Source organism: Euwallacea similis, chromosome 12 (assembly GCF_039881205.1).
Source record: "Euwallacea similis isolate ESF13 chromosome 12, ESF131.1, whole genome shotgun sequence".
In the NCBI taxonomy this organism is placed as follows: Eukaryota; Metazoa; Arthropoda; class Insecta; order Coleoptera; family Curculionidae; genus Euwallacea; species Euwallacea similis.
Window position 1 is genome coordinate 2,394,752 of NC_089620.1, and position 25,874 is coordinate 2,420,625.

Consider the following 25,874-nt stretch of genomic DNA (forward strand, 5'->3'; position numbering starts at 1 on the left):
GATATGAAGTTTTTCTTTACTTATTTAACTGTAACGACCATTTTTTTCGCAACTTTTTCTAGAGGTAGATAGCGATAAAGGTGTTATTATTCGTGTCACATTTAACGTTTGATAGTGCAAAATGCCTTGTGTTCGCCAAAATGTAGTTTACTGCCAATTAACTCCCTTTGAAAGGGGAAGGATTGTTGGCATACATGAAGCAAGTTTATGTATCCGCGAAATTGCACGAAGATTGGGTCGAAACGCATCAACACTGCTAAGAGCTTGGAAAAACTGGTTTAATGAAGGGTTAATATATCGTCATCGTGGTAGTGATCGCCCAAAAATGACGAACCAACGAAAAGATCGGCGACTTTGTCGTTCAGTGACAGACACTTCGTTTGAAACAATCCTCTCCCTTCTCATCTCGTCTCTTGGTGCTAATTGCTTAGCTACCCTAAATCGAAGAGTACTTAGTACGATTTATCGCAGAATTCAAGGTTTTGGACTAAATTCATATCGTCCTATGCGTCGGCCTCCATTAACATGAGATACAGGGTGGCGCGACGGGAGTAATGTCGTCTGAAGGTGTAATAGGTGGATGAGTGGAGAAGGATCATCTTCAGTGATGAGAGAAGATTTTGTTTATGGCGATCGGATGGACGGTTACGTGTTAGAAGGCGTAGAGGAGAGCGATTTAATTTGGACTTTGTGAAAAGGCGCCATTCTTGTTTAACACCAAGTGTTATGGTTTGGGGTACCATTCAATATGGTAGTCGGTCTCCTCTTGTTTTCATTTACGGTCGATTAAATGCTCAGAGATACATTAATAGTGTCTTTGAACCGGTTCTTGAACCATACAAAATTTCAAACATGTACAATATGTTCTTCTTGGTGTTGCAGTTTTTTTGAAAGTCAGTTTATGTTGATTTTGATAGACAATTTGGAACCAAATCTCATTTTTGTTTAATTTTTTCAAGTTTCTGTTTTATTTTGTGGTTTTTAGTATTTAATTTTTTCTAAAAGAGACGATCTTTTTCCGTATATCCATATTTTAACATTCAAAGTTTTACTTGGAAACTCCGTCTTCTTTTCTTATTTACAATATTTCTGTCCAACACTATACATCAACGTTTTACATTATTTTGTTCCTTTTCTAACAAAGATAATTAGCGGGCATTAACAGTATCCAAAATTTCAGCGAGTTTGAATTTATTCGAGCTATATTAAATTTTCAAATTTATTTCATTTAAGTACCAAATTTTTAGTTAAACAATTAAAGACATTACAGACTATAAATCCAATACGAAAACACCTCAAAGGTTATAATCCAATAAAAACAATGGATTATATATTAAATCAAAACAGGGTATTATTTTATCATGTTACGAAATTGCATTACGTTATTTATGTCCGCCCCATTTTACGTGCAGCGAATAAATTGTCGATATTATCAGATTTATCTGGACTCTTTTTGAAAATAAACTCCGGATACACTATGTAAAACGCGGATCAAATTTTGAATAAATGTGTAAAATTTGCCACGAGGTGCATTCATAGAAAACATGCAGGATTTATTGGGCTATAAATAAAAATTTGTTTTATAGGCCATACACAAATTTTATTAATTTTTTCTGCGACGACTCCATAATTAACTTTAGACGTTTTAAACAAGTTAAAATTTTAAAATAATTCAAATTAGTTCTTTAATAACTATCGTTAATGTATGATTTTAAACGCGTTGGGATTTATTTGATAAGGTTACAACTGTTTCCTTTGAAGCTCGGTTTCACTAATCCCAACACTCGTATATCACGAAAATATAACATAACGTATAAGGAATTTATTTATTCTGACAGAAAAACAGTTTTTTATTTTTTATGTCGTCAAAATTGAGAACGAACCAAGTTTATGCCATGATTGAACAACTTGGCCATAGAGGAAGTATAGAATTCTTTTTTAATTTAATATGTTTATAATTTTACAACTATTGGTTTTTCGCGATGGACTCGACGGTAATAAATGGACTAAGCCAAACCAACACGCATATTAATGAGCGATTAATAGTCTCTACTCCTATTAATTCATTACGTTCATATGTTAAAACATCATGATTATTAATCAGTGTCACACCTGTTCGCTAAAGCGTGTGTAAAATTTTTCCACGCACACCTGAGGTAAACATTTCACAAAACATGCGATTAGCCAAAGTTTGAAATTGCCCACAAAAATTCTCGATTTAATTCCTGTAGTCTAGAAGTTTAGTGCCTAGAATTCTGACTGGCGAGAAAACACTCTTATATAGTATAATAGAAGATTCTAATCTATTGTTGCAATGACGTGTAAATGCCATGCTAGGCACAGTTCTTATTTTAGGAAGTCAATTGCATAATAGGACAAAGGTAATTTTATAACTTAAAGCATTGAATTTTACTTTAGGATTTCAGCTAATCAACGTGAGATGTCCTCAAAGAGACTAACGAACTCAAGTATGACGGTTGCAATTTCAAAAAACACCGTATCCGCATCCTGAAGTAAATCGGGATATTTTCTGGATGGAGTTTTGGGATAAAGGATCTTCAGTCATTTGAAAGGATTCGGTCATTTCCGGGTATTTCCTTGATTGTGATTCAATTTATTCCAGCTAGAACAAACTGAATACACTTTAGCCACACAGAAGGGAATTTCGTTAAATGGAAAAGTTATGAATGGGATAAACCTCAATGTGCTGAAGTGCTGGCAGATAAAGTTCAAAAGGTTCGTTGTAGGGATGCTTTTGATTCTAACAATAATATTACTATACTTAGTCCTAAATTTGTTAAATGAATGTGGCGGTTACAGAGGTCTTTGAGCATCTCCTCATCTAACTTTCAATATCTAAGGATTAACATAAGTAGAGTGGGAGCATTTTCTCACTTTTAGTGGTTTCTCGGAATAAATATCTGAAAATGGACTCTCTAGGGGGTCATAGTTTACCTGGAGTAACGCAGATTTCGGAAGTGAATTAAACAAAATGCCCGGGGGACCCGTAGATAAACTTGGTCTTTGTTGAAAAGTATTGCCGCTTTGCTAGTTCGGGTTGGCATATTTATTTCCTTTTGATTTTCAAATCTCCTTAGAAGAACTTGTTTTCTTTCCAAGAAATTTAATCTGATTTAGGAGATCCTTTTCTGATTTATTAAAATTTATATATTGAATTCAATGCGTTTACAATTAACTTTACCTGTTAACTCGCCCATCAGTTGCAAATTTTGAATTTTTTAAAGAATGGGGGATAAATTTTTTGATGGTTTCATTACTTCAGTTTTTTTTTTTATATACAAGAGGGTGCAAGTAAATTTAATAGTCGATAAAATTCCGAAGAATGAGGTATACATATATATGCACATGAACTTGTATGTTTTAATGCTAATTTGTCGAAATACAAGGTGTAGTATTAATTATGTTTGGTATTTTCGTATTAATCGTAAACGAATGGGCCCAGTAACAATAATGGTTGCTGTAGTTCTATAGATATGAGGCTAACTTAAATAAGTTCAAAATTGTACTTTTTTCTTCACATTCGTTATATAAAACTAGACATTTCTTCACTGGTTACATAAATAACTATTATCTCCAAACGTTAGACCGATATTACGCGGAAATGTTATATGAAATACTTGTGGACTACGCGGAATAGCACGCAGACTTAAAATATCAGTAAGTATGCAGGATGTGAAAATTAAAATTTCAATTTTGTTACCATTTCTTGTTGACGTTGAAACCCTGAATATCAGTGAAATTTCATTTAGAACCGGAAGCAACAGTATTCCCAATGCACATGTATGGAATGCCCGTCTCCAAATGCAAATAGAAACGATACATGTCTCATTAAAATTGGAAGTAATTTGCGAAATACTTGTATATTAATTTGACTAATCCTACCCAAATTAATAATATCCGGTTAAATGTTAATACGTATTACCGTAATAATTAAATAGATGTCACATGATAATGTAGGATGATTTACTCTTTGAGGTGCAACTAGATTACCAGGCAATTATTCAAAATGTCCAGCATAGTGCATAGTTATCTTTTAATAATTGTTTAATAATTATATAATTAATTGCGAACATGTAGCTTATTTGCGGGAAATGTATTATTATGTGAAATTGCATTTCAAAATGGGAAGAAATCTGAATAGTTCTGAGGGGATTTCCACTTGACTTTAACTAATTTCAAAATTAGTTCATGCTAACTGGAGCTATAAACCCCGCTTGCCCTTCAAATTCACTTATTCATTTGTGCTGAACTAGGGTCCAAAGTTTATGAGTACCGTATTAAAACAGTCGAACATAAATAGAACTTTCCCGCAAAATCTTGCATTCATTTCATCCTCTCGGTAAATTTCACCGAATTCAATTCAAATCCGCCATATATTCCAATCGTCCTGGAAATTAGAGACATAAAGACACCTAATAAAACTTTTCCTGTAACTTTTCCAATCTCATTATAGGTATCTGGCCGACTTGTAAGCTTTAAGTTTAAAGTTTTATTCCTCTGGTATGATTTAATTTTAGCTACTTAAATTCCCTGTTATAAGCAAAACTAAAATACGTCCTCGGTTCGTTTTTATGCAAAAGTGATTACTTACGTCTTCTTAGGGTCATATTGAGGGTACTCAGTCGGATCTCTCACTCTCAAATTTTTCCTAATATCACTCGTAGCGTTGGCTATTCTGCTTTGAGACAATGATCCAGGCAGCAGCATTGCAATTTCTGAAACCAATAAAAACATTCATGAAATACCTATCCCCTAGAAAGTATATTTCTTATTTCACTGTTGCCAAATTAAAGTACCACGCCATCCCATAAAATTCCAGATATAGAGGGACGCCCCATTACGTTGATAGATTGGATTTCTAATATAATGAAATTTCTGCGGTGTAGCTAATGTTACATGAAATGAATGTGCTCGAATTATTCATGTGGCACCAGGCATTTATACTGATTTTCAATTGATGGTCCTTTAGGGTTTATCTAATGAATTAGTTGGATTTACGATTGTTAGCTATAAACGCCGTGGCAAGCTAAAATTTCTTCAAGTAATATTGGGAGCTGCATACTGTAGAAAGTTGCTGTGTACCTGCTGGTTTAAAGCGTAATAGAAGTTCTGTAGTAATTGGAGTAATTTCTTATAGAAAACTAGGAGTTTTACTGCAATGATGTGTCATAAAGGCCATAAAACTTTCTGACGTCTCAAATTGGTGTAATTAGTTTTTCCATTGCAGTGCAGGTATTATAGGCACGGAAAAAATATGACATCTTGCAATGAGAAGGTCACAGTTGTACTTTTGTAATTGAAAACGTGTGTTCAAAAATATCGAGCTTAATTTCATATTTACAAAGAACCAAGACAGGTATTTGTGAGATTGATCTCTTTCTAAATAGCTGAATCACTGGACTGAAATAGAGGGAACAACCAAAACAAATGGTTTAACAGATTTATCGCAATTAATGGGTGGTCGATATCTTCCAATGCCTATCTAGCCAAATACAATTTTTGTCTAATTGTAATTGAACAATTCTTTAGCAATATTGTTTAGTTTATTACGTTTCTACTTGTATACAGGAATCTGTATTTTCCAGATACAGATGCCTCCCAAACAAAGATTCGCAAGATAGATACACTTTTTCGCACTAATCCCGCAACAGCTACCATTTATCTAAAATAAAGTAAGAGAAGCAAAATTCTCTGCCACAAGGAGGATTACGTTGGACGTATTATATTACCGCACCTCGCCCTGCTCGGCTCTCAAAATCGTTACACAAAACAATGCATTTCCTCACCGGTCGTATAAATATCAGTAACAATTTTTTAATAATTAACAAGACACTTGTTTATAAAGCGTTAAAGCTCGTCGTTATCGTTATTTTGTTTCAAGCATATATCAAATTTAATGTGGTAAAAAAATTCTTTTCACGCATCACAAATATATAAAAAAATTTTGTAATCCAAACGGGTTTTCTAACGGGTTTAATTTTCGCAACTCAGTTAACAAATGGAAATATAAGCAACAATTGTTGCTACAGTTTTTCAGTTAAAATTTTTGCGTTTTTCCTGAATTTTTTCCACCTCTGAGGGATCTCACATGAGACACCTCAGCAATCAAAAGAAACACTTTGACTAATACTTCTCCTTGACTGTATGCTACTTTACATACTATTTTAGTAGGATATTGAAGAACCAGCTCTTTTTCTTCTACTTGAATTTAAAGCATTCTCTAGGTATTTTAGGGGACATTTAATAGGGATATAACTGAGAGAGGAAATTCCTATTTTTTTCATTGCGGGCTGGACGCACTACGATATCTATAACGGAAACGTCGTAAAATGCCCTCAATTTCGAATTTCCGACATTTTCCGCACTTACGGGATCTTTCTCAATTCAGATATACGAGGTCTGACAATAAAATTCCCGGAATGAACTCATAAACACTTTATTTGCATCTATACAAATTAATTTCTATGATCGCCTTCAAAGTACTCCCCTTGGGCAGCGATACACTTTGTTAAACGTTGCTGCCACTGTTCAAAACATTTTTGGAACTCGTCTTCCGGAATGCTCTTCAGTATTCTGGCCACATGTCTTTGGATGTCAGACACATCAGAAAATCGGCGTCCTTTTATTGCGTTTTTCATTTTTGGGAAAAGCCAGAAGTCGGAAGGCGCCAAATCTGGCGAATAAGGCGGATGGTCCAACTTTGTGATTTGTTTCTTAGTAAAAAGGAGCGAATGGTTAGGGCATCTTGTGCTGGAGCCTTGTCATGATGAAGGAGCCAATTGTTTGGCCAAAGTTGGGGGCGTTTTTTACGAATAGCATTACGTAATCTTGTCAGAACCTCTAAGTAATAATGTTGATTTACTGTTTGCCCTTGTTTAATAAATTCAAAGTAAACAATCCCCTTGTGATCAAAAAAACAAATCAGCATGGTTTTGATTCGGGATCGTGACATTCGCGCTTTTTTCGGTCTTGGAGATCCTTTTGTTTTCCGTTGCATGCTCTGTCGTTTTGTTTCTGGGTCGTACTGGAAGCACCAAGTTTCATCTCCAGTAATCACTTTGTTAAAAACTTTCAAATGAGAAAAAAGTTCGGATGAAATGTCAAATCGTCGCTGCTTTTGTTCGTTAGACAAAATTCTTGGAATCATCTTCGCTTACACTTTTCTCATTTCTAAATCTTCGGTCAAAATCTTTCTTACTGTTTCCCTGTCTAAATTTAATTCCTCTGCAATAACCCGTGTACTCAGCCGTCTATCAGATCTCACTAGTTGTTGTACCTTTTCCATATTTTCACACGTTCGATGAGTTTTCGGACGCCCGGACCTTCCATCATCTTTCACGTTTTCCCGTCCTTCTTTGAATCTCTTATGCCATTCAAACACTGCAGATTTCTTCATAACAACACCGCCATATGTTACTCTTAGCATTTCTAAAGTCTCAGTTGCACTTTTGCCTAATTTAACACAGAATTTGATATTAACGCGCTGTTCGAACATTTTTGCGACCGACAGAAAAAATGGTCTTGTGCAACTAATGCTACAGTTTGACAGCTAATAACTTGATTTTGTTTTCATCAATCAGACCAATAGTAGAGACATATAAGTTCATAGCAAGTGCGATAGTTCGACTTAAATTAGTTTATGTAAGAGGCAATTGTGCTTTTCCGGGAATTTCATTGTCAGACCTCGTAGTTATTACATAGGCAAATGTATATTTGATGTGGATTTGTGTGCAGCTCAGGTTTTAGTGTAAACCTTAATGGGAACCTTGATATATTTAACAACATGATGTCTAGGTAGATTAAGATACCTAAATCATAAGCAGCTTTACAACTTTTGATTAAAGAATTATCTGAGCCATGACCTATAAGAAGTACTCTCGGAAGCACTCGAGCTAAAATAATTGGTAAGTCGAGGGGATAATCGCCGAGATGTTTTAGTGTACACCGAGTGTCGTGTAAACTCCAGAGGTATTTCCTAGATATTTCATGGTATTTTCAACGCATTTCCGAGATTGTTTGGTGTATAAAAATTCCTCAGCGATCTACTGCTCGATGCGTCAATTATGGCATGCTAAAAATTACGTATTATTAGACATAATCAAAGTTGCTAAAATTAAATGGTCCTGTACAGAGGGTCCCAGGTCTCCCAGAAATGTTATGCAAATAATCAAAGTATTTTTATTAACGAAGTTATTTCGGAATTAGAAATGAGTCGTGTAAACGTAAGATTTTGCAAACTTCGTGAGTTCCTAACAATAATTTTCATATTCGACCGATATCGACCAGAGTTCGTCCGATCGACATTGGTACAGAGAATGATATTTGACACTTGTTTCTCTCCGCAGCTCAATAAACTTTTTAATTCTTCAAATTTCTTTCGCGCCACTGCTCAAGCCTCCCTTCACCGAATCAGCTTCACATAGACGTCATTAGAAGGCTCACAGATTTTTTATTCAAATGAATGTAAAACACCTAAATTTCTAGCTGATTTTTCGGTTCATGGTAAAATAACAATAACATATAATTTTCAGTCAATTGTTGGAAGGACGTGTCCAATATACAAGGTGATTCAAAAGTAAACTTAAATCTTTAAGAGGTGAATTCCTAACATGAAGAAAAGGAAAAGTTCTTATCAACATGGATGTAGAAATGGTAAATTACCGACATACAGGTAATTAAAGCTTGAAAATGGTTCTCGAACCTTTCCTTTAAAGCTCCTAGAGTCTGAGATATTTTGTAGAAATTTGGGGTAACTATTACGCTTAAAAATATACACCATGTGAGATTTCAGTGAGTTTCAGTTAGTAACTAAATCTATGAAATGAAATAAACTCTTCTATTAATTTGTGAAAAAAAGATTGAAGCACAAATACTGGTAATTTGTAAAATTCTCAAAGCTGATTTCTACGCTGGAGATACTAATAATATGAACATGGTTCTAGTAGAAATAAAACCGACCGGGAACCGTTCCAATTAAGGCTTTGTTTGTGAAACTGGAAAACATTGAGACGCTCAACATTTTCACCACATTTTCATATATATTACTGAAAAATCCGCCCAATTATCCAGCAACGTTTCTGCATCAATAAATAACGGTCATTAAAGAACGCTAAATTCCTTTCCTAATTGCTGCTCCAATTAATTACCACTAACTAACAAGCCCATGTGAAAGCTCGAGTACATACATTTTGCAAGGAAATCGTTTCGCTTTTCTTCGGTAAAAGCGAACGTAGTAAATCCTCAGAAGTACGCCGCTGTAAATCCTAGAATTGTACCCCTAATAGCTTTTCTAATGAAAAAACTACCCTACTTGTAAGGTTTATACGTATTCAAAACTGTCGCCTACAAGAGGAATACGTTTAAAGTTCTAGAAATGTTTGTAAACTTAACTTTGCATGCGCTTTGCTCCATAGTATGTGCATTCTAAAGTTAAGAAGTGCAAAGTTTGGAGTGCCACAAAAGTTCTGGAACGAAAAGTAGACCTCGAAGCTCGGGGGTTCGAAGCTTTTGTCGAGCAAATGCAAACGGATTCGCTCGCCCAATTGGGTTAAGCTTATGTGACTTTCGAATTATGTGAATTTCGAACCTCTTTACATATAAGCATTTTGCATAGTTTTAGTTGGAAATTTCGATAGATACACAGCAGCAGCGCACTTAATCAAAATCTCCTTCCTAATGAATTAATCAATCCTTGTTGGAATGGAACCATTGCTCACAAAAAGGCGTTAATAAACTTGCAACAAGCTGACAGCAGATTATTAAGTCAAAGCGAACAGGAAATGCTGCGGTTGACAGTTTGTTTCACTGCTTAGATTAAATACAAAATGAACAATTAATTTGTGTTGAGTACTGGGGTAAGGTCTCTATTATAATAAATTTATAGTTGAGTTACAAGCAGGCACCGTCGAAGCATTCAAATCCTAAAAACAGATTTAACAGAAACTAGTTTTCGTACTGTTTAATACACCTGCTAAACGTTGAGTGTCATATCAGTGTTGACGAAGAAACGGAGACGACCGCAATTCTAAATTTAACTAATTATAAATTCCGCATTAATTGAAACGGCATATTTGGAATTCGGATAAGTCTTTTATGAACTAACGGGTAGATCACAAAATTCGATTTTACTCTTTTTTTTAAACACTTTTTTTTTTAACACACACAAAAAATGTTTCAAAAAAGATAAAAAATAAATTTAAAGCACAACTTGGCAGGCATGTAGTAAAAATTATTTTGTGTTTCTTAAAGGTTATGAATTTTTTTAAACACCCTGTATATGGAAGAAAAGATATTTGAAGCTCTGTGTATCAGATATATTAAAACCGAGTCTGTATAAACTGGGATGCAATTTTCTAGAAAATTCCCATACATTTACCCTTATAAAAATAAATCTCAGGTGAGTTTTCTCTCTTGGAATGTCTAGAGAGATATCAAACGTTGATATTACAACCTGTAGAGACTGTTTAAACAGAGATATTTAGGTAGGTTGTGGATAGTTAAATTTGAATTGTTTTGACAGAAAACCCCCATTTACTAACGAGCCAGAGTAAAACTAGCATTATGCATTGCTATAGAACAACACAGGATATTTAACGCTTTGGGACTTTATTCTTAAAGAGTGATTGATCACCTGAAAAGCAGTCGACAAAGTCAAGAATACTATAATAAAGATTGTATAACAACAGAGATAAGATTTTATATATGTTATTACACTATATATCTGTTGCTGAACGCGAAGTCTCGCTGAATGTACCCAGGAATATGAATATAAAAACTTTGGACACCAAATATTTCGTTGGTGTATCCCACATAAAGCCCCATAAAAAAAAATTGAGGGGTGTCAAATCGGGTAATCGAGGAGTTCGTTGAATAAGATCACTACAACCAATCAATAGATTTTCAAAGGCACTATTCAAATACTGGTGAACGAAATCATTAAAGTGAAGGGGTGTAAATACATTGGTCAATCTCAAGTATTGGGAGGAGCCAGGTACCCGGTGAATAATTCCTTAGTACATAAAGATGAAAAAAATTATGTGGTAAATTTAAAAAAATCATATTGCTCTTATTCAGCAATTTTTTTATGTTGATTTTAGTTTTATCGACTTCGCTTATTGTCGTTAAAAACCTTTTAAAAATAAAATCACAACACTTCAAACCCCCTATATAATATAAAAGCAGTATTTCGTTTCTCTGAAGTAGTTGTAATACAGTTTCTAACTTTCTTCAAATAATAGTTTGCAAAATTAGTCCGAAGCACGTGGGGAGCTTCGGTATAGTTAACTTGTCCCATAAGGCGCCCTGATTAAGTTGTAACTTACCTGTGAAATCTGCTTGGCAAAGTTGTGTAATGTTTGGCTTGAATTCCAGAAGCTCCAGTTTAAAATTAATTTTCATTATAATTGAATTTCGGGTTGTTCAAGACACTGCCACTTAATTGCTGAACAAACATGAAGGGATAATTGAGGTTTTTGTCTATATTGTTATAACTCGAGAACATTAGGAGGAACTTGACCCTCTCGGAGGTTAATTGTTACTAAATTAGGACGTCGCTTTCAGTTCTTATTCAATACTACCGGTATTTATGGGGCAGGCATTGAATTTCATTGTTTGAAGAGGGTTTTTACATATTTTTGCATTTATTAACTATGAAAATTGATTGAAAAGTAAAACCTTATCAGTAAGCGTAAGTAAATGGATGGATCAATTTGATTTATTTACTGTTTGCAATAATCCATCTTTTGCATGTATGACACTAATGGCTCTTCGACGAATTATCTATTTATTTAAGATGGTGCATTCCCCTTATTTTCAAAGGGGAATGTAATAACCTCTACCGAAGCTCCTCAGGAAAATTATAGCCTGTGACATCATAGCAAAATATGAAAGGCGACGTAAATAACTTAAAAATTGAAAAAGTTGCATTAAAAAGACGATATAAAATCTAAAATTTTGACATTCTGAATATTTGGTAAAATGGATTTTTCAAAAGCCAATTTACTTTGCCATTTTTCCCCAATCTAGGAATTCCGCAGATTAAAATTAGCACCTCGCATTTACTACTTTTACATTTCTATATACAGTAGTCAGCTGACATTTTAGATATTGTGTGTTTTGAAGTTTCTGTAATATGTAAAAAAACTGGCTCTCCAATAATTGTTGGTCACTTGGAATAAGTGGGTTAAAAGGGGAGGCAATATAATTTTTACAATCTGAACTGGAACGTGAACTCAAATCAAAGTCCCCAAGATCCAATCCCCAGAGACCCCAGGCCGGTTTTTTATGATTTAAAAAATCGCACCCGGATCCCAAATCCTATCCACAATCCTTTGTTTATTGATGTCACCATTCAAAATCACAGACATAAAACTGACGAATGGAATTACTGTGCACCCCTGAAATATTTAGTTTTTATTCGAAAATAAGCAAGGAAAATGCAAAATCCTGTGAACGTTCCCTATATTTTGAGCTTCATCCAAAAACAACAAACAACGACCTTAAAAGTGAAGTTACAATTTGGACGTAACCATTGGCAATGCGGTAACAAGCTGGCCGAAACGAACACATCCCTTGTTTTGCTTGTGAAATTGTTTCTACTATACAGTGTGTCCAAGGTAAGGATATGCAGTATCAGAAATTTCATAAACAGTAATAGACTTGGTTACATTGGAGTAAAATTACCTATTCCATGAGTACTTCCGCGGTATAAAGAGATTTCCAAAAAAAAGTTTTGGTGTTTCAATTATTTTTAAAAAATCGAAATTTTTGAATTCCTTTCTTGTTTCAACAAATCCGTATCTGTTGTGTTATCGTTCGCGAGATCCCCATGCTCAATACATTGTATATGACCTATTATGTAGTATTATTTAGTTCTAATTATTTGATCTGATTTTAGCGTATAACTAATTTACTCCCTAGCTCTATGTTTTCATCATCACATTTACTTCTTTCCATTGGATCAGAGAAAATTTGGTCGTTTCGTTTCTTTAATGCATCAATCAACTCAAATCCATTAACAACTTTAACGTCTTTAAATTGTGTTAATGGCCTCCCAATGAGTTGAACGAGGATAATAAACCCGAGATTGAAGCAGGATCTGTGGCTGACAAGCTGAGGCTTAATTGCGCATACAGATTTAACTGCAAATTACTAGTTTACAATAGTTGACCAAAAACATCCTAAAGTTATGGAAATTTACACGAACAACAATGTTTTAGGGTCATATTAATTTATGTGGTTGAGTGAGTCCCTGCAGGATCAGCAGTTATCGATTAACAAACATCCCCTAATGCTTTGATTGGTCAAAGTACACAAAACTGCCCTCATCGAGGAGTAAATTGAAATGCGAAATCATATTCACAGTAAACAGAAGATAACTAGTAGGATATTTGTTTTCAATAGTTGGACATTACTATCCATTATCCAAAATCCATATAAAAGAGAATCACATTATTTACATTTTTTACTATTCCATACAACGTGAACCAAGTGATGAACGGTCGTTGTTTCTCAGAGAGTGAAATCCGTATTGCGAGCACGCTTCATAACATTATTAGACGACGGGAGACAGAAAATAAGACGTTTGTACAACGTTGCAACAGGGAACTGTACTATATTGTAAGGGATTTCATTTGAGAGAGGTAAGTAATTCTGTTAGAGACGGTTTTCAGGCTATATATTTCAAGAGAATTCTGTTTTAAGTCAGATTTATCGTTGATTTTATTTAGATTTAGTACTTACTCGTTTATTTCTGCAAATATAGAAACGATACTTTTACAAAATGAATTTAAATTTATCATAAAATCTCTTTACATTTCCTATGCTTTTCACATTTTCTTGCCTAGGAAGGAGCGAAAATCAAATTTATTTCAAAGTTCATAAACACAACTTAGAAGAGCTGCAAAAACGTCACTTTACAGATTTCTTCTATATCATTCTATACCCCTATACCCTAGGCTTTGCAGTTTTCATATCATTTCAACTAGAAGATTATGAATATCTCAAGTATTGATAGTTTTTCTATTTTTATTTAAACATGGGAAACGCTTCATGTACTACAGGTAGAAACTACAACTGAAGCCACAAGATAGGACATATTTTTCTGTAAGAAAGTTTAAAAGGACTTAACTTATTGTTGCATCATTAGAACTTCAGTAGCTTGAAGTAGGAAATCGTTTAAATTAAAAATAATGCTATTTTTTCAATAGCATGGTGTGCCACCTTACTAGCGAGATAATGGTTAGATCAAAGGTCTCAAGGAGGAAAATCCACTGGGGGAAAGAGGTACAATTGAATGATCGACAAGATCTCCCGATTTGACATCATCGGACTTTTTTCTTTGACCCATGCAAAGACGCTAGTTTCTAACGCTCAACTAAATAATATCGCGCACTCGTATAACATATGAATGTAACTGTATAAGTTTGTCAAAAGTGAGATAAAAAAACATTTTGATGCAACACAATGATCACGTCACAGATGTCTGGGGGCCAAAGTGGAAGTCACAACACTACTTCAAATATGAATTTAAATTTCTCAGTTGAAATCTAAATTCGTGTTTTAACTGTTTACCTAAAAGAAAGTGATACAAGTTAAATTTAGCGCGTTTTACCTCAACCATCATTTTACAGAGAAAACAACGGCAAATTGCGCACTCAAAATCTGAACATTTACCCAGAACTTGTCCATCGCACTAATTGAGTTAATTACCTTTAACCAGGTGGATATTTCCGTAGCAGCTGCAAGCTATAACTAATTAAGCTGCTATATTTGACAAACTATTTAGTTAACAGAGGCTGCAGAGGGATTATGCGTTTGATTAATTTTGCAAACTATCAATCAAGCCATATTCAGGCAGCGCCGTTGAGAAACCCCCTTACAGCGAACACAGCCATAATCTTCCCTGTAAGCTAAGTGCTTTCTGCTTGAGCTTTAACCCCAAATTCGCGGAGGCGTAATCGTGGGGCATAATGTTATTTGCCAAGACCGGAACTCATAGATTTAATAAATATCAAATAAATTTGCATTGGAATGGTGTACGTGACACCAATGCAGTATAGAAATTCCCACTATTTTTATATATTATCCGTGGAGCAAGTAGCAACCTGCTTATTAGGTAAGGAGCATGTGTCGAAAATTACATATTTTGATGAGGGTCTTCTAGTATTCTGGGCAGCGTCTAACATAATTAATCGTTAGAAATGTTGACAGTCTGATGTGATTAATAGTAATACCTCAGAGACGTTCCTCGCTTATAATATGCCGGTTTTGATTCCGAGATGTTTGACGAAAATTGAATTTGCATCCCCTGTACGAAATACGCATAGTTATGGTTGTCGAGCGAATTATAACAACGAAAGTGGGTAATTTGTACAGCACGAATGATAAATTTCCCCTGCGATGAAAACTTCTGCAAATAATATGAGTTCACGTTACGTGCAAAATATGTATTTGCGTACGTTTTACAATAAAATGTAGGAATTGAGAATTTAAATCAAACGGATTATTTGACGGTAACATGGAAATTTAAAGGAAATCCTCAAAATGAAATATTTTTCCTCGCTTCGGGTTAGTTCAGGTTGGGAATCGAAGATTTATCCACACCTCCATGTAGCGACCCCTGGATACCCTCTCTTCCTAGTTCGCGTGATCATCCCCTATGGAGGATGAGGAAATCAACAGATGCGGAAGACCGATGGATGAACAACGAATAAAACCGGAAAACGCCTGACGTCAAGACTGCCGGGGTGATGTGAGTTTGCTCTGACGGAAAGAATGTTCTCTTGCAACATCAGATACCAGCCCCTTCGGGTCTTCATCAGTGAGTAGGACATTAATTAATTGAAAAATGTCAGAGAAATCAGAAAGGTTATAGAGAGAGGGATAAAGATCAGAGTAAAAAATGAAAGAATTTAACACCACAAAGACGATCATGCACAAAAGAGGTATGGGTGCAACAACGCAGAGAGAAGAGGCAACAGAGACGATGACCCGAACAGCTGAGAGTCTAAAGGAAAACGACTAAGTGCTGACGACACAGAAGTAGCAACGATTTTTATTGTCGAAGAAAAAGCAAAAACACCTTTGTCAGATCCTTATTTAAGAATTGGACATGTACGGTGCGAAGTGGAGAAAAGAATTAGATCACGTTACAAAAGAGTGCAAGGGACCAGACCGATCTCAGCTTTACTTTAAGTGCGACATAAACAAAATGACTGTAAGGAAAAAGATTGGTGCTGCATGTGTAACTTAAAAGGACATAAATCGGACGTGGGGAGGTGCGAAGCCTCCTAGGACGCCCTTTCAATTGCATGAAGGAGGATAAGGAGTATATCGGTTCGCCATGACCGAAATAATATAAAGAGATAGTTGTAGACAGAAAATAATAGTGTTACACTGTGAAAATATGCTCAAGTCTTACTGAGACATGTTCGATTTCACTGCTTCTAGAGATTTTGGAAAGGTAATGTCAGGACATTTGCGTCAAAATGTTAGAATTGTAAAGATATGCAGAAATTGACAAAACTCCAATATTAACTTTCACTTTTTGAGTGGGGGAGTTGTTCACAAGGTCAAAAACTCTGATATCCGAAGATATCGAAGCCACTCTTGCTAACACCGCTGGACAAAGTGGGCTGCTGATGGGCAGTTATATTTGGCATCCCTTAGCTTAATTGTATCAGTTGACTCACCACACATAACCGCCAAATTAATTTAGATTGGGATACTGTAAATTAGATACAGGAATCTCGATTCCCATATTAGAAGATTCGTGTCCCTAATCGTTCTATGTATCAACGCAGACGATATTTCTAAATTAAACATAAAACTAAAAGTTATATAAAAATAACCTGAAATGGCTAAAGATATAGCTCAGTTCATGTTTTGTATGAAAAAATCAAATGTGGCAAAATGACCCCCTAAGGATGTTTACGCCAATTGGACACATGACATAATGTCCTAATGAAGGCAGTGGAAAATCTCCATTTAGAGCCATTTAGTCGCGCTTGGTCAGTATTTGTTTCGCCAGAAGTTTCTAAAACGGGAATTCTCTTGATAAATATATTCTTTATGTGTGAAGCTGATAGTTCATTTTTTCTTTTATTTTTTGGCGATAATGTCTTACACATCAGTAAGAGTCGTTTTCTCTGTTCAGGGATATTGTTCATACCATGTATATGGCGTCAAGAGTTTTGATTAGTCACTATAGAATCTTATGAGGAAAATAGTCTACTCCCAAAATTTGTGTATATGAGAATCTTAAAAATATAGTGAAGCCAGATGTTCGCAAGCGACAATCAACATTCAAGATGGAAATACTAGTAACATTGCCACAAAAAAAACCAAATATCGGATTTGCACAGATTTTTTTTTCAATTTGCACATTTCGTAAACATATTGACTTTCTTTAAGAATTAGGTCAGTTTAACCCATAATATAAAAAACGTCCAAGGGAAAAATGTTTACACTAAAAAAAGATAATTGATCCATTAGTCCTACCTACCAAACAGGGCTATTGAGGTAATAGAGTCAATTTGTGTTCGACACCACAAAAATGGCCAATCTCTCCCTAAACCTGCTGCTGTGGTTGATTTTGGAAGGACTCAATTAGACAGAAAAATCATTCAGCATTTTATTTAACCTCCCCTCTCCGGAAAAAGACTCCGTGAAATCTTTCGCAACATGATTCTTTATATTGAGAAAAAAACTCAAAATGAGGGCTCAGCCTTGACGGCAAACAACGGGGGTGAGAATGGCACATCGCCCGAGTTTAAAACATCCAGCCAGCCGAGATGCGCGACGATAGTCAGCTGTTTTTCGGCATGTTTAAATTTGCCATGGAGAAAAACGAAACCCATTTGTAAACAATATGTCAAGATTAAGCGCGCTAGGTGACGCGTGATGTTCATTTATCAAGATGGCGGCTCGCGAAAAAAATACTGCCTCCCCTGTAAAACACCCCATGATTGACGGCAGTTTTTACCGTCACAATGGAGGAAGCTAATTCGACAAGGTGGAGTAAATTCGGTGAAAAATTGTGTGTCATGTGGAAACAGATCGTCGCAGATAAGGAGGGGGCTACCTTATCATTTTAGATTGGCTTTTCCACTTTCTCTGACTTTTAATTTTAGACTACATTGCCTGGAAGTGATAGAGAAATATTTGTCAGTTTCAGGTGCTAAATCTCTATCTCTCCTTAGTAGAAGAGCGGCGTTGTATGATTGCATTGACCCATTAAATTCTAATTTCTGTAAGTCTGCAAATATTGGTATTAATTGCTGAGAGAGTGTTGCAAGAGGGGATGTTAAACAAACGCTAATTTTATTACTTTACAAAGCAACAAAGTTCATATACAAACGGATTCGGGTAATAAATGAGGTTCACGATTTATTATTGCTGCTGGTAACTTACCTCTAATAGACTGGACAAGGCCAAGTTCGTTAGAAGGCCAGGCTGGGCAATTTCAGAAAAAATTGCGTTAAGTCGGGCTAGTACTGATATCCCCAATGAACAGACAATAAAGGGCAAAGTCCTTTAGAAAGACACATACACCCACAACCTATAGCTTGCTTACTTAGTATTATTATTATTGTTATAAATAATAAATGACAGTAACAAGATTATTGCCAGACATTTTATTTGAGTCCTTCATGGGAAGACTACAAGAGAAATTACAAGTACTAATGTTCAATTTTACGGGCTCGGATAAAATAAATCTAAGGATTAAAGTAAGAAATCAGCCAATTAGAACTGACAATTCATGAGTTTAACCCAGAACTCCAATCTTTCCTTAATCAAGTTTAAACTGGATCCACAAAAATGATCATAATTAGAATCCATTTTACTGGGGCTTTACTGACCTGAAATACGACCGATTAATCGCATATGATTAGGTTTTCATTACGGAACTTGAGCCTTCCATTACTCAACACAATCTATTATAAAAGAAAATTTTATTCACCACCTGTTTTACACTAAAAATCATGCTTGGAAAATTTTACATAATTTTAAATCAATATGTATTTAATCATATTGCCTTAAAATTAATTTTGATACTTTTCTACGTCAAAAATGTATTCTGCCAAAATACTTGTATTTCTAACCATTTTCGAGATATTTTTATTTCAATTTTTCGATGCACTATCAGGGATTTATGAATACCATCAATTTATTATCTGATTTTTACTAGGCTTTACAATATCGATAATTAACCTTAACTATATGAACGGACAGTTTAACTTCCGGCAAAACTGAATGGGGTACACTATTTGAGGTTCGTGAGAAATGACTGACCTCCTATTTTGGAGGGCGTTGCTCTAGCCTTAAGATTTACATGTATAGGATATCTATATGTAAATGTGTATGTAAATTACATCTAACAGAGTTTTTGAATATGAATTTTCCATATTGAAGGATTAGTTGCGCTGGTGGTTGTGTGTGGCCATCACGAAGTCCCGATTTAAATCCATTCGACTTATTTTTTGTGAGTATGTTTTGAAATCATTGGCATACAAATCGTACCAAATACCGTAGAGGAGCTACAGAGTGATATTCCAGAAGGTGTATATACTATACAATTAGAAACAATAACCAAACCCTGTTTAAGGTTGCGACAAAATTTTGGTTTGAGGCTTGAAAAATGAATTAGTATAGACGATCGATATTTTGAAAATTTATTTTACCCCTATAACCTGAGACCCTGTAGAATTGCAGAAAATAGCTTCGAACAAGTTGATGATTATAGGGCAAGAAGGGTATTCGGATTGATGCTTCCAATTCCACAGAGCACATTTTTATACGTCTGGAATTTGCTGCGCAAACTTTCCAGACCTCATTGACATCGCTTTAAAACCATAGGCCATAACTCAGGGATCATTAAATCCCTCAGGCGGGACAGAAATTAAGTGTTTTTTAAGAGACCAACTTTAACTTTTAGAAATTAATCTTCTCTTCGTTATTATGTATAACTTTTACGGACTAGAATTGAACTTTTAAACGAACTTTTTAAAACGGTAATCTGTTACCAAGACACATCTACACCGAAGTAATTAAGTACGAGACTAAAATATCATAATTTAAATTTTTATCATGTTTATTGGTAAAATAATTCTTCAAAGAAGATTACATGTTGTTGCTTGAATTTTGATATGGTTACCGCGTCATTTTTTCTGTCATTGGATAACTCATGATCTCTCTAAAGATTTTATCGGAATCGGGTATTTGCTAGTCCTCAAATTGAAACGTAATGAGAAAGTTTGACCTCTGGGTGGAACTAATTGACCTAGATAGAAGAATGTCTCTAATCTAATTATAACACGGCAGCCATTAAAGACCCCAACTTTCCAGATCATCTCCGAATTCGCACTCGTAAATCTCTAGTGACAGCTGGATAACTGAATTATTGGGAAATCGGAAATTATTTTCCGCAGAATTTTCACAGGTAATTTGCAGTCGTCGTTGCGAGCCAATTTTCAGGCTACTAAATTAAACGTAATTTATTCTTAAAAAGAAATTTATCTAATTCTTATCCACTGAACTGTTATCTAAACACACACATCTCTCATCCAGCAAAAGAAGAGATAAAACGTTAGGAAAAATAGTTTTCATTGTCCAAACCTGGGGCAGTACATCAAAGTTCTGCTTGGGATGGTTGTTTTCTAATATCGACCAGGACATATCGTTTTTGCCCTTTTTCGATTGAAGGACGCCAGAGTGATTTTATAAAGATTTCAGCTCGAACAGATGGCATATTTTAGCCTCACTTATTGATGACCCAATATGTGTGTTCGCCTCGAACGGCGGTCGATTGCTCGACAAACAATTTTGTTCATTGAAATTTATTTAACTTGGCATTGTTTTATAATTCATGAAACTGCTTGTGTTCTGAGGATAAAGATTTATGCTGCAAAAGGATGAAAGGGAAAATAACGATTATAACGATGGTTGATGTATATGTATGAGCAATACCTTCGTTTCCAGCCGGTCTTTCAGATTCAGATCCAGGTCGATGGCGAGAAGTACATTTAGTTAGACAAAAGTTATAAATCATTGTAGATAAGAGAAATGTAGTCAGAATAGTTATTACTATCATTGATTTAGTCTAGTTACATCAATTAATCAATCAATTTCTATCATTGATTTGGGTCGACAGGACGTCAATTATCACACTAGTGCGGCAATGATATTACTTTCCACATGTTATATTCTCGGGTTAACTATTTGGTCAAGTTATTTAGAATTATTTACGGGTAACACTGCGAAAGACCTCTAATACCACTTGTCCGCTTCAATCCGTCTCGTCAACTTTCTCTCTTAGGAGTTTTCGACTGATAATCCAGTTCGCATTCTTACATATTGCTACACTTCTCCAGTGTATATTTTTTTCTTTTCAATAAAGTGATGAAATCTTAAACCTAATACTTCTAGGTACCCTAATCCTTTCTTTGGCTCCCACTCGGATTTGTTCGCTTGTTGTAGAATCATTCATGTGAGCCTCAAAACATCTATGTTTTAAGTCAAAATAAAGTTTCTTGAAAACATGGCGAACGCAAAATTGGTCTACATTTGTAACTCTGATGCAATCAAAAAAGTAAATATTGCAATGTTTGGAATCATATTCGGGTCAGTAGTAGTGTCCACTATAGTCACAATAGGAAAAACATATTTAATTTAAGCGACAACAATTCTCCAAACTATCGAGCCTTAATTAGAATCCGAGAAGGTTGTTTAGCAACAACATTACACTATCAAATACTGTAATGTTCGATTTACCGCACACAAATCGGCACAGATCTACCTGGGCAGTATGAAATAAAAGTCTTTAACATTTTTCCAGTTTTTATCATAAAAGATTTCTTGCTTTTTCTGCCTGCTTACCAAATAATTTATGGCTCGATTAGTGAAATTTACATTTTTCGCTTCAATTTCAGTTGAAAATTTTAGAATTAAACTATATTTCAGATTCTCTCGTCCCAATCTAATTATTGTTTTTTATTTCACTCGAGACGGGTACTTGCACCCTGTTGAAATGTGGAGGACCTATTGGTTGCGTTAACTTTTTGGGATGATCGCACTGGATAATTAAACTCACTTGGTTGGAAAACAGAAAAGAATATGTATTGAATTCCAAAGGCTATGTTGTAACTGAAGGGTAAAAAAAGGGGTATATCTAAATGACTAGGTATATGTAAAAAGGTATCAAAGCGAATAGTCTCTCGCTCTCCTTTAGAAAACGCCGCGTATAAAATTGAGTGTCAGCAGTTTTGAGTTCTCGCGTACGAGGACGCTTCGAAAACTACACACACCCAACAACAGCCCGGAGGCCAGAGGCGGAGAAGGCGTGCCGGGATGTTTGATGTAATGAGAGAGCACTATTGAATTGTTTAGATTGTGTTAACAGATGCTTTAGAAGCACTGCGTCATTGTGACATTAATGTTGATTTTTCCACACTACGTAATTGGAGATGTACAAATGGAAAGGGATGATTAAATTTAAAAGGAAAAACATTAATTAATTTTAACAAACTTACACACCAGAGTTACATAGATGGATTAATCCCATACATTTACTATATTGGCATCCCTTGATCAAAATCTGAACACTCACAAGGAGTTCTAACTAGGTACTTTCATGCATTAAAATGCCGTATTTAATGAACACAACTCCGTAAAATGTCCTTAATGCAGGACGTATATGCATAAGCGGCAACTATGCACAATTCAATTCCACACGGCTCGAGTAAACTCCACCTGCTTCACAGGGGGCTCCCTCTGAAGCAGGTGGAGTTTACTCCAGCCGAGTTTGGGCTAAGTGGGAAAATATGAATGCCGCGGTGAATTTTATTTATGATAAGTATCAAAGGGGACAATCTGAATCAACTTAAAGGCTGAAATGTATCCATTGAACTGAATTGAATCTTGTGTATAAATTTCTAATTTTACCTGCTGAACTGTTTTGGTATTTGTGTTAATAAAAGGAGTCAACCGTTCAACGAAATAAATAAAGGCCACCCTGTATACATCCATGTTTTTTTTGCAATCGGGAATATTGACGAACAATCTATATTAGTAATTACATGATGTTTGACTACGTAGTGAATTCGTTTTGTACATTGATTTTCTTTATAAATAATTAATCTTCGAGTATTGTAACTATTTGCTCATTTCGTTAAATCAAACATTACGATATTTGCAATGTTTCACTATTATAAATGAAAATTTACAATTAATTAAAATTGTTAAGGCAGGCCGGTAAATTTACCTTTCAGAGGTGTTCTTTAATGAGTTTCCTCTTTCCAAAAGAGAGTTAATTAAAAATCCCTCCGTTATAAGAGTTTACTGTTAAAAAGAAACTCGTCGAATGCGATAAAGTTTCGCAATGTCAATCTGGAAATTATTTCTGGAATAATTAAGAAGTGTTTACAGGCAACCAATTTGAAGTCAAGCCGGTCGTGCGTAAGAAATCTTACATTTGACATTAAATAAAGTTTGTCAGAGTTTAAAGTTTAAGTTCCAGTTTTTTCTTTGCCGTACTGTGTCGTCCTTTTCCAATAGGTCCAATAACTCAATAGGTTAATTTAGTTTACAAGAAGGGTAACGTAAAAAAAACATACAGGTTCAACTAATGGAAGAGTGGCAATCAACGTGGAAAACGAATAGAATAAAATCTTCATACCTGGCGTCAAAGAATGGAACACCAGGAAGTGGGGAGAAATAAGTCAGTTCTTCTGGCTCAAGGAATCACAAGACATGGAGTGTTCGGTGTGTAGTTACTCCTGATAAAAAAGAAGCAAACGAATCCTGCTGGCTTTGCGGAGAAGTTGACATCGCGGCTTATACGGTCTTTCACTGTCGGAAATATCAGAACGAGAGGAGAAGCGCTGCCGAATCATGTGGAAAGATGATAGCCGAGAAAAATATTACAGTCTGTATGTTAGAATCGCAGGACAAGTGGATTGCAGTAAACAAAATGATTACAGACATAATGAAGAAAAAGATTACGCATGAGAAAAAAATTGAGGAGTATTATGGAGTTTCAACGTCGAAGCTCGGGCAAATAGTTCTCAAAGCAATGTCTTGCGACGGTTACGGTAAGAAAGACAAGCTTTTTAGTGGGTCGGTTTTCGCCGGAGCCCCATACTCCCTGGGGCGCCACAACACCAATGCCCCAGGCATATATCGATATACAGTTCACCTAACTCTCTTTAAAAATAAATAAACAAATTAATTAATTTAAAAAAATTGATTTTAGTTCAATGTAAAGCTGTTATCAGTATATATTTTTATGTCTCTATTTAAAGAAAAATATCGACTTAAAGAGAGATAGGTAGTTGATCCAAATAAAAGCTTAAAAACATGTAAGTAGAACGACAGTAGAAAACAAAACATAATAATTCAATCTTCTTATTTAGCCCTGAATAAAAGTAGGGTTTCCAAAGGATTCCATTTGCAGAAACCGGAACCCGGAACGTTGGGGGTTGCCGGATGTTTTTGACTGACAAGGTTAAATAATCTCTAAAAAGAGATTAAATTAATGGCAATTAGGGAATTCGTTTAGAGTTTATATGAAACAGTCATCAGGGATATTGTTTTGATTTATTTCATTTTGCCGTTAGCCCCCTTGTTGTTTTGTGAATACGTGTTGATGAAGCTTTTTTGAAACCAAGTTTGCAGGGTGATCGTAAAAATCTATGCCAAAATGAAATGGATGATAGATAATCGAAAAATACATCTAGTTCGATCATCATTCTAAAATCGAGTTCATTAGAGGAAAGGAAAAAAAAGAACAACTACTATTTTTCGATCTCTTTGATACCCATACATCAAATGGAGAAATGGCTCATAGAATGTGCAAAAAACCGACACACCCCGATTACTAGCTCAACAATGATCCTTCATTGAGATATCGTTTCTAACCATCCAAACCATCATTTCAGCCAAAAAAGGGGAATCATAAAAATTCTGCTCAAACGAGCCAGAAAGATCTGTCCACTATCCAAACAGGAAATGGAAATTAAAAAAATTAAAAAGAAAGAGTCTTTGGCTGAAACAGATATAACAACAAGAGTTAAATTAGAGCAATTCACAAGAAACAATGAAAGTAATCAATGAGAAAAAAAACTGACAAAGAAAAACTATGTAGACCTTGTCTACCAAACATACACAGAGTCACAGATAGAATTGCCAGGGTACTCAATAAAACAAGGTCAAAACCATTTTTAAACCGATTTCGAAGATCCGTCAGAGCCTTGTTTGATTTTATTTCCCATTTTATTGGAGCATGCATTTTCAGAAAGTCATGAGGCCCTTTCAACGAAGAAGACATCTTAGACCAATCTCAACGGTAGTACACTAAACCAATCACAGAGGCTCTCGAGATTTTCAAACACAACTTCAATAGCAAGGACAAAGGTTTTCTTCTTAATCGATTAGGTCCCTTATAATATGTCACTACTCAAATGGATTTAAAATTAAACTCCATTGTCTACAAATACATAACACAGCGAATTCTCGACTTATTCATGTCCACAGAATGTTCAGACAATATCCAGAATTGCCCGAACTTCGATGTAGAGCTTTATGTTCTCTTTTCAACTTTTCCGAGCCAACAATTTATATCGGCACGAAATTACCGAAATTCGGAACCGACAATTCGAAAATCGGCAAAAAGCTATTCGTCGGCATTTAACTTTCACGGAACATTAACCGAAGCTTGGGGAAAGGAAGAGGTTGTATGGCAATAAAACCTGTTACAGAAGTGATATATCTCGTTGTTCCACGTAACGCGTTTCCTATTATCTCGTTTTCAGTTTCATATAATTTCTTTTTGAAGAGATTAGATATGGAAGTATTGA

At 35.1% G+C, this 25,874-nt stretch overlaps 1 protein-coding gene across 1 annotated transcript in view; it reads right to left on the reverse strand.

Moving 5' to 3' along the window:
- vex (somatomedin B and thrombospondin type 1 domain containing protein vexed) overlaps positions 1–25,874 on the reverse strand; it is a 140,685-nt gene that overhangs the window by 28,112 nt on the left and 86,699 nt on the right. Inside the window, exon 3 of the mRNA XM_066395880.1 lies at positions 4,613–4,736. Within this exon, the coding sequence (XP_066251977.1) occupies positions 4,613–4,736 (124 nt within the window). The remainder of the gene's footprint in view (positions 1–4,612; positions 4,737–25,874) is intronic.